At 40.7% G+C, this 10,378-nt stretch overlaps 1 protein-coding gene across 1 annotated transcript in view; it reads right to left on the reverse strand.

The window, feature by feature from the left end:
• Positions 1-9,008, reverse strand: part of PDSS1 (prenyl (decaprenyl) diphosphate synthase, subunit 1) — a 20,761-nt gene extending 11,753 nt beyond the window's left edge. The window contains exons 1-4 of the mRNA XM_009074296.1: positions 8,944-9,008; positions 7,940-8,063; positions 7,446-7,576; positions 887-1,028 (exon numbers count right to left, since the gene is read on the reverse strand). Coding sequence (XP_009072544.1) covers positions 887-1,028; positions 7,446-7,576; positions 7,940-8,063; positions 8,944-9,008 — 462 coding nt within the window. The remainder of the gene's footprint in view (positions 1-886; positions 1,029-7,445; positions 7,577-7,939; positions 8,064-8,943) is intronic.
• Positions 9,009-10,378: the final 1,370 nt, after the last annotated feature.

Genomic DNA, 10,378 nt, shown 5'->3' on the forward strand with positions numbered 1-10,378 from the left:
CTGAAAATATTGTTTGCTACTGAATCAGAGTAACATAGTGTTCAGGATTAAGTACAGGTTCAAAGTATTCTGACAGCACTGCAGAGAATGGCACAGGGAGTGCAAAATCAGTAAGAATCACAGAATGGCACAGGTTGGAAGGGATCACAGTGAATCATCTGGTCCACCCCCCCTGCTGAAGCAGGGTCATCTTAGAGCACATGGCACAGGATTGTGTCCAGAAATCAGAGTAACATAGTGTTCAGGATTAAGTACAGGTTCAAAGTATTCTGACAGCACTGCAGAGAATGGCACAGGGAGTGCAAAATCAGTAAGAATCACAGAATGGCACAGGTTGGAAGGGATCACAGTGAATCATCTGGTCCACCCCCCCTGCTGAAGCAGGGTCATCTTAGAGCACATGGCACAGGATTGTGTCCAGATGGTTCTTGAATCAGTGAGCCAGACTCCATGCCCTCTCTGGCCAATCTGTTTCAGTGTGCAGTTGCTCACACAGTAAAGTCCTTCTTCATGTTCAGATGGAACTTCCTGTGCATTGATTTCTGCCTGTTGTCTCTTGTCCTATTGCTTGGCACCACTGAGAAGAGCCTGGCTCCATCCTCTTGACACCCCCCATTCAGATATTTACAGATATTGACGACATCCCCCTCAGTCGTCTCTTCTCGAGGCTGAACAGACCCAGCACTATACACTACAGTCATACATTGCCTCATGCTTCCAACAGTTCAGAACATGAGCACACATTTTTCTCACACACAATCTGTGCACAGCTTTTCGTACTTTTTGTGGCCTACCCCATGACCTAGGGATGTAATGTTATGAAGCTCTAGGTCTTTGTGCTCTGCTGAAACTCAAAGGCAGGTCTTGCACTTAGCAGCAAACTCACCTTCCTCTCCCCCCATATTTGACTGAGTGTCCTTTTCCCTCTGCGAGAATTTGCATCATCAATAACATCATCATGAACTAGACTAGCTGTATGGATCATCTCAGCAATTATGGCCACAGAGCGCTGGCTTGCTTGCACCTCCCTAAAATAAAAAAACAAGCACTGTCAAAGAATTAAATCCATTACATATGCTGCAATACACAAAAAGAAATCTCTATTAAAACCAAATGAAAAGCGTTTCTCTGAAAACAGCTGTCACAGCTTTTCCAGGGTCTGAACCCCATCTTTCAAACCTGGAATTAAGCCAAGAGAAAGTCAGGTCACATTAGTACAGTAAGTGCAATGGGATGTTTCCATCCTTATTAGGCCTGTTTCTACCCTGCCACATTAACAGTACTGCAAAACTCCTGCATTATTGGCTCTAATCCCTCTAAATCCAGACCACAATAAATAGCACAGTATCAAGGATGTTTGGATCCAAGGAGATTGAAATCTGGAAAAGAGCAGAGAAAAGAATGCCAGGTAGCTCTGCAGGTGAGTTTTAAGTTTTTCTTATCTCTGTGTTGCTCTGCCTGTAAACGCAGCATCACAAACTCTCCAAAGCTGGACAACTCTATTAACCAGCAAGCTGGACAGATCAGAAGGCACAGAAACCTGTATTCTACATTTGAAAGACATAACTCAAGGATCTTACACTTTATGTTATCTGATTACCTTAAAACCTCAGAGGTTCTTCAAAGGCCTGAGGAATGAACTGGAATTATACTGCAATCCCTTCAGAAGTGTAAACAACAACTACCTAACACTTACTGAAATTCAGCCTTTGGGAAGATCTAACACTGATGATTCAACTCTCCGTAGTTCACACCTATTTTATTTTTTAAACTAGGTGAAAAGAAGGTAATGGAAGAACAGGGACACAATTATCTAGGGAACAAGGTGCGCAAAAGGAACATAAAAGAGCCAACCTAGCTCACACAAAGGACCATCTACCCTGGTATCCAGCTGCCACTGTCTTGTTCTAGTATACCAATTTTTCCCTTTTTCTACCTGTTTTCATCATGGGTTACATGCAGGATCCCAGAAATGGCTATCGCAGTCAGCCTTGCCTCTTAGGTGTAACAACCAAACAAAAAACCCACACACAAACCAAGAACTGAAAAAAAAAACCACAACAGAAGAAAAATTCCTTCTGATATACACATACCCTATTTCTGGTATAAAGACAACAGAGAAAATCACACTATCTTCCAAGAGAGCAAAAAAAAGAACTGAAACAAGATAAAAATTTCAACTCGGCTGAAGGGAATTTAAAACCTTCCTGTACTGCCTATGCCTATTAAAATCTAGCGATTAATCACAAAATGAAAGAACATCTTGCAGTCTGCTGACGTAACACTGCGTTCTAACACCTACCTCTATGCAGAATTCTGCACTGCTGTCAGTGGGAGTTCTACATCCTGAACAATAGCAGGATGGATGGTAGCTCATAGGCTGTGAAAATGTGGCTTTTCCACAAAAGAAAATAAGAGCTGGAAACCTTCGTGGTTGTTTGAAGGCAAGTTTTACTGTGGACTAGTAATTTAGTCAAATGCTAGTTCAGTGTAAGTTGTTTTCAAGATAAACTATTGTTACTAAGAGGAGAGAACTTACCTTCAAAAAACTGTAAAGGTCTCCAGCCTCTTTCATGCACTGGTCTCCTTTTGGGGACTCCCTTTTTCATTAATTATGTCAGAAGACTGGACTTCCTGCTGGGAAGCAGCAGTAAATGGCAACACTCACTGACATACCAAAATCTTTCAGTAGTATGAAGACAGTATAAAAACAGATTATTTCAAAAGCAGGTTTTGAAAAATCTGCATTATAGTGCATTTCATCTCTGACAATGACTAAAAATGGCATTGGAATGCTCATGGTTCATGTGTCTAGTTTCCAGAATGTTATATTAAATGTGATAATTTAATCTGAAGGGGTTTTTTAAACTACTTCCAGTCTCAATTTCTTCCCATCACTGGCAAAAATATCTGCAATAGTTTCCTACAAGCATCTTGTGAGAGTAATTCTAAATCAGAGCATGTCTGTTTTAGGGGAAAAACACACAAGAAACAGGATCCTTCTGATTCCCTGCCATTTTTCATTCAGTTTCACCCGCAAAACAAAAGCAAAAAGCAGCAGTAACTCAAATCAATATATAAGTGGGTCCCCACAAATCCAGTAAGTGGAAAGATGCCATTTTTAGATCATTCTCAAAGTAAAGAAACCCAAGATGATTCTTTTATACAGCTGATCGTGTTGTATTTTTCACTAGGACTTCCTGCTTGTTTCTGTGATAATAGACCTACAGCACCCTGAGGTGTTTTCCATTACAGAACTAGTTGCATGTACACTGAACAAGACCAAGATTGAGCATACAGGTTAAAAAACCCCCAAACACACCTCTCTCCCTGGAAATATCCCTCTTCAAAAAATAAACAAAAAACAACCACCCCAAAAGGGCAAAGAGGTAACCAAAACAACACACAACAGTATTTACACTCTTGCAACAAAGAGCTTTGCAATGTGTTTGCCAATAAGTAAATATTGCAAGTTTGAAGATAGGAAACGAGCAAAAGAACTTGCAAAATTTCTGTGTTATGATTACACTCCTCCAAGTAGGTTTCTGCTGTTAAGTCCCTGTGGCCAAAAGAAACAACCATCTCAGAAAGAGTCTGTGACATGGAAAGGCACTGCAAACTAGGGGAAGCACAGAGAATAGATGTGCTAACATGGGAGCAAACTGCAGAGCAGCTGACTCCATGGGCTTTTGACAACCACAGTCTGGAGGAGTGAAAGAAAAGAGAACAAAGGTTCCTGACAGGTCCTCATACCCTTAGGAAATATTGTATCAAGTTTACCCAAGTCATTATATTTAAGTGTTTCTCACATTATTCTGATGAATTTATTTCCCTCTTCTCCCCTAAATCTTTTGTGCTATTTTCTCTATTGAGGTGTCTCTGTACTTCTCTAGTCCTCTCCTATTTGTCTCTCTCATTTTGGTTGCAGAAATAGAAACTCTTACTTGCAAACACCTTTGGAGAATAAAAAAACCCCACAACATTAGGTCCAGTCAGGTTAAGTGATAAGTCTGTGAAATTCTGCACACAGGTATGTGAAAAAATGCCAGTGGATGTGTGAAATTGAGGATTTGTATCATTTAGCTTCAACTATTTACAACAATTCTCACTCTCACACAATGCTGAGTTGCTATCAGTAAGCAAAAAGCCACTGCCCAAGGGACCCAAGGACTCAAGTCTGGACTTGTGACACTTAGAACTTCAAGAGAATAGAAAAAACATACCAGCACAGAACAATCTGAATGCTTCAAACACTTTACGGTAATATAATAATAATACTTTCAGATAATTCTTTATACAACTGTCATTTTCCTTATTACAACTACAATAAAATGACCTCAACTCTACAAAAACAGTGAACCTGCTGAGGGTATTCTAAATACCTCACCTTCCAGAAATCTAAATGTAAATGATCATGTCACCTAATCTGTAAGCAGAGCTATCTGTGCATTCCATTCTTGAGAAGTCTCAGCTATTCTGGTGAGACTCTGTGAAGACAAAGATCTCTCTGGACTGCCTTGTATGATCAGGACCTATAACCATCTAAGTTGAGTCCTGTTACTTTAACAGTCTAACAAGGAAGACTATTACCTTTTATACTAGTATTGCACAAAAGAAAAGAAAGAACAGGCAGAAGTATGCTGGCTCCAGCAAGTTGTATGACAGTTGAGAATGGCAGCAAGACGAGGCAGAAACTCTGCATCAGTAACACAAACCCCAGAGGCAGAACAAATAACAAAAAATCTAGGGTTAACAGCACAGGATATTGTGGTCAGTGTCTTAAATTACCCTCAGGTCTATAGAAGAGTAGGACAGCTACAAATATGCAGCGTTTCCTTCTCTATATATACAATTTTCCTCACAAACAGTAAAAAGCTGGAAGAACAATTTGTCACCTAGAAACTATGCTGCTTCAAGAAACAATAATGAAACCAGTATCAGCATGAACTGGAAGCACACGTATATACATGAATATACAAAGCAGGCGTGACTCAGCCTGCTTCAAGAAGCTTGAAAGCAAGAGAAGAAAATGCCCATAAAATTCCATCAGCTCCTAGGTAGTGGGTAGCCACAGTATGGACATACATTCTTTTGGCATGGTCTAGCCAACCCTCAAAAAACATTGGTCATCATGCAGTACAGTGAAGACTTGTATCAACATAGGTGATATTTAATTACAGGCTGAGAAACTGGCATGAGGCAAAGAAGAGGAAGGTAAATACCCTAAGATTTCATTCTATTCCTTCGCTGAAACATTTCTGTTCTCCCCAGTCAGAATTTCATTCTAAAAGCAACACAACAGAAAGAGTGACTCAGTCTATCTTATACAAGGAACATTCAGATTATTGAGGAGGCTTTTAAACACCAAACATATTTTGGAGGTCCTGATAAAAACTGCAACAGATGTACAAAAGCTGCCAAATGACACAAGCATCTATAAATCAGAGGACTTATGCCGAGGGTTGGCTACTGCAAAGCAAACGTTTGCCCCAGGCATATGTGGCACTTGAATTCTGAGATCTCAGTGGCATAGGACAGGTCTTAAAACTTCTCTTGGTGGGTTTCAAGACAGTATGTCCAGAGGCAAGCACCTATGTCAAAAAGGCAGCAAATATGCTTTGAGCATAAAGGCAAACTCAGTCTTTCTACCACTACTTCTCTTTTGATTCACTGCTCAACTCCTACACTATATAACATCAGTTCCAGCCTTACCAGTATTGCAAGCATAATTTTGTTCATAAGCTTCTTTCTTATGCTACACACTAGAATGAGGTAAAACTATTTTAACCATTATTCTGACTGGAAAGATGCTCCAAAAACTCACTGCCCCAGTTGTTAAAAGTCTCCTTTGTCTTAAATAGCTCTTTCACCCTGTTCCCAATAGATTTGCAGACCGTAAGTCTTTATAACCCCTCACTGTCTTTGCCTGAAGCTAGCTGGACTTAACTTCCTTTGAACACAGGGATCAGGCATGCTGATGATTTCAGAATGTGTTATATATATACACTCCTGTAGCTGAAGTGGATATACTACGGTTGATGCATGCTAAGATAACTGTAATGTTTTTCACAAAGGAGGTGGCTGCAAACCACACTGGGCTTATATCCTAATGCAACACCCTGGAGCCTCCAAGCTCAAGCAGAAATTTTTGGTCTATTGTGCTCCTTACATTCCACCACGGATGGCTGAACATCAAGAATAATTGTGCCATCAAAAAGTGCCATCATCATGCTCCTGTTCTTCATGCCAAGAGCACCCATGAAAATCTTAAGCCAATCAGTGCTGTGACAAAGGACATCCCTGAGGAGTTTCACAACCAGTATTGTTCCTTTTGATACCTCTAAGACAATGACAATGAAAGCATCAAAGTTTATTAATTCTGGACAATGACTTCCTAAACTCAGGATAACTCACACACAAGGACACTGCCAACTAGGTTTTGCTTTTTCCTTCAAAATTATATTCACATAGGAGGGGGTATTTGGGGAGAGGTGCCCTATCAAGCAACAAAATACATGCCATGCTCTGAGGTAGTAATCAAGTTCAAGAAGGCATTAAACTACTTCTGCAGAAAAAAACGATGCAAGAGCTCAGACAAATCCCTTAAGGCAAACAAATTAGTCTAGAAGCACTTCTGGAAAGGGACCAAAGATTTTCTATTTGAAATTCTATACAAGGCAATACTGGAAGCACAGCCGGAAGGCAGAGAACACTCCAGCCAACCAACGTCCTTCCTGAAAATGCAAACATAACAGCCGACAGGAGCATGTGGGGAGAAGCATTTGCAAGGAGTGATAGAGAGTACAGAGCAAACATGATGTTCTGTTCAGTTAAACCTGCTTTCAAAAGACAAGTAACTTGGAGAACATAAGGATTACACCAGCTCTAAGCTTAGAATCTTACAGTAAAGTGTAGAAACTTGCTCCTAGAGGGGCAAAAAGTATCTCTGACTGTTTTGGATGTCTCACAGCTTTGAATATAATCATACCACTTGCTTAATGGCTTTTCTGCATAATTCCCCAAAAATGCTATGGAATTCTCTTCTTTCAGCCAAGTTCTTACCTGTGACAAGAGTTTAATAGGAATAGAAGTGGCTACAAATGAAAAATACTTTTAATTAAGTTCATATAGTTTCAAGGAGTATTAAAGGCCTAATTCAGCATTTTCATAAGAAGCTAAAATTGCCTAAAAGCCTTACACATGTCCTTATTTGGCAACATTATTTACCCATCACCAGTTACAACAGCAGTACAGCCCACAACTTTACACATGGAAACATGTAATAAACCCTTTTGCACTGATAACTACAAAAACACAGCTTCAAGATGGAACTTAACTTCAGTTTTTACTGAGGAATGTTTTATTTTCAGAAAGCTATAGATGTATTTTTCAGAAACACAGGGATGATAAATTTCAAGTATGAGGTCTGAAAGTGACCAACTCACTTGGAATTATTATGGTGAATGTTGCAAGCCCGAGCCATTAGCACGACAATCATTGGTCGAAAGGCCTTTCCTTTCCCATCAAAGTAATAATCACACATTTCCTTAAGTTCTGTTGCAGAGACAAGTAATTCCTATAAAAAAGGATGACAACATTTCAGCATAGAAGTCAGTGTCAATCTGTTTAGTGTAAGTAAAGCAGTACATGTGCATAAGGTTATTGCCTGCATTTATTCCACTGAATAAGCTGAAGTTGGTTTTAAATGAGTATGAAATACAGAAGATGTATTCCAGCACTGCAAATCAGGAGTAAAAAAACTGCATTCTGGTTCTATAAAATAGAGAAATGTTCCTTTTGCTTTAAGTTTCAGACAGTTGTTCATAAACATAAACAATACTCTTTCAATAAATATCCTCCAAATTGGATATGGCTGCTGTTAAAAACCAATCATCACAACATCCCAGAATACAAATCACAACATCCCAAGACCCCTTACCTTTTTAATATCTTCATAGAGATTCTTCAAGTCTTTTCTACCAAGTTGAAAAGGGTCTTGGTATTTTTCATCACTAACTGTCTTACTGCAGCTGCACAAGTGGGATGTACTTGTATGATGAAACCTGGTGACAGTGGTTTTTTAAGAGAGTAGTGTTGTTAAAAGCAAACTTTCCCTGATTCCCCAAACAGAAACATTTGAAAGCATTTCCTTCTCCTCCTCCTCTTCTCTCATACAGGATTTAACCAAATGGCTAAAATACACAGAGGCATCAAAACTCTCTTCAACACATAACAAGGTACAATGACAACACAGCTATGTATTGATGATCATAAACATTTAGGACTTGGCAAAGTGCATCTGGCAAACAGGAACACACATACCATCCCCACCTGTAACAGGTGACACAAATCTTCTGAGACATGTAAAAAGCTACACTGTTCTCAATGTATTCCCTTTGAATACAGTATGGACAGCATAGCCTACATTTGAAGATAAAGACTTCATCTTCTGGTAACACAAGTATTCTACTACTTACTTTCCTCTCTTCTAAACACGTGGAAATTCCTGACTTGGATTTGAAATTTCTTCTCTGCATGCCCAGCTACATTATAAATTAAATCAATACTTCCATGTAGTACAATGACGCAATAAAGTTTATCACAAAAGGGTGAAAGCTCCACCTGGATGCATTAAGCACAGGCCTGATTTTTTTTGGTTTTGTTTCCTGGAGTTGAAGTTTATGTTTCTTACTATGTTTCCTTTTCCAAAGTGAAGTATATGTATTCTCTTGCAGAGTTCTTGCTTTGCCTGCTACTATTTCTAGGATAGAGGACTTAGACTCAGTCTCAGCACCATAGCAGAAGTCTACACAGAATTATCCAACTATGGTACCAGTATGAATAACTTTATTTTCAAACTTTACAGCTCACAGATGGAACTACCCAGTTCACCCAATAACTATGTCTTTACCCACCACACAACAACATGAATCTCCAACTTACCGCCAAAATACATTACGTATTTTCGGAAATGACAAAGCTGAACTTCTTTGGGTAAAGTGACACATCTGCACAAAACAAAATCAGGGTTAATTTAACAGAAGTTTAAACTGATGGAAAACATTTGATTACAAAACCCAAGTGCCTGTTCTTCAGCACTGCTCTATTTCTCCATTATAACAACTCAGTAGCATAGGGAGTGTCATAATCTCTTTCCATATCATGCAAGACACGAGTGCCAAAAGGCACATTAAACTGGCTCTTCCGCTCAGGAGTGTTGGACTTTCTCCCCTGGCAGGACTAGCCCACATGGCTTATCAGTTAAATTACCAGAACTGCTCTAATGAAACTGTGCTTTTCCACTCATGGAAGGTGCAGTTTTCAAACGTTCCCTGTCTTGCAGATAAATCTGGACTGCACCAGCCAAGGCACAGAAAAAAGGACTAGAGTCATTTCAGTAGACTAACAGATGAATGTGTCCTTGTTTTGCCCTGAAGCCATTTCAATCCATAGTGCTTCTTACAGTAATTTCCACCTGCCCATCTTTCCTGCTAGATATCCAGAGTCTAACCTCCAAAACTAGCAATCTCTCCACTGATCTCTCTCTGCAGACACAGCCCAGCAGCCTGGGGGAAGGCATAGTCCCAGGTACACCATTCCAACACACACACTCAGAAAAAAGATCAGTTTTTGGTCCGTTCCTGGTAGTGCTGCCAGGAACCTGCCAGCCCTACCCTCGAGTGCACACAGACTCAGGGGCCCAGCCAGGCTGAGGCAGCCTGAAATCACTGCCATCCACATGTTCACCACACTGCTCCTGGAAAATCCTGCACAGACATGCTCAAGAAGACCTAGAACTGGAAAACTTAAGACTCAGTGTCTCCTTGTATACAGATTTAAGCCTCTCTCTGTCCTTAGACAATGCAAGAGAAACTAAAGCGCTCTAATGGCTCAAGGACACCTTTCCACCTTCCCTGCATGCAGGAAGAAAAACGGCCAGTCAAGAAGACAAGGAAAGGAGAGGAACCTTAACTTATCGTAGATCTGCAACTCACTGCTGTCTGACCTCAGTGTCCAGCCCTATGGCTGAGATCTTCACGAGCTTGTACCTCTCATCATTTCCTGTTGTTAAAAAACTGATCACTTCCTAGCCTTCCTTCAGCGAGGGCACAGACCTAACACTGCCAGGACCGGCTCACGCAGGACGCTGGACACAGAGCACCTGAGCGCGGGTCAGAACGGCCTGGCGAGCAAAGCAGAGAAGGATCTGCCCCAATGACACGCGAAGGCGCCGAAAAACCTCACGCTAACGAGAACCGCCTTCCCTGCTCCCCCAGGCTCACAGCACTAACCAACACCTCCCCGAAACCCTTCGGCCCAGTGTTTAACCTTGCCCCGAGCGCGCTCCTGTCCCCGGGGCAGCGAACCTGCCGGTGCC

This window comes from Acanthisitta chloris, unplaced genomic scaffold (assembly GCF_000695815.1).
Source record: "Acanthisitta chloris isolate BGI_N310 unplaced genomic scaffold, ASM69581v1 scaffold4075, whole genome shotgun sequence".
Classification (NCBI taxonomy): domain Eukaryota; kingdom Metazoa; phylum Chordata; class Aves; order Passeriformes; family Acanthisittidae; genus Acanthisitta; species Acanthisitta chloris.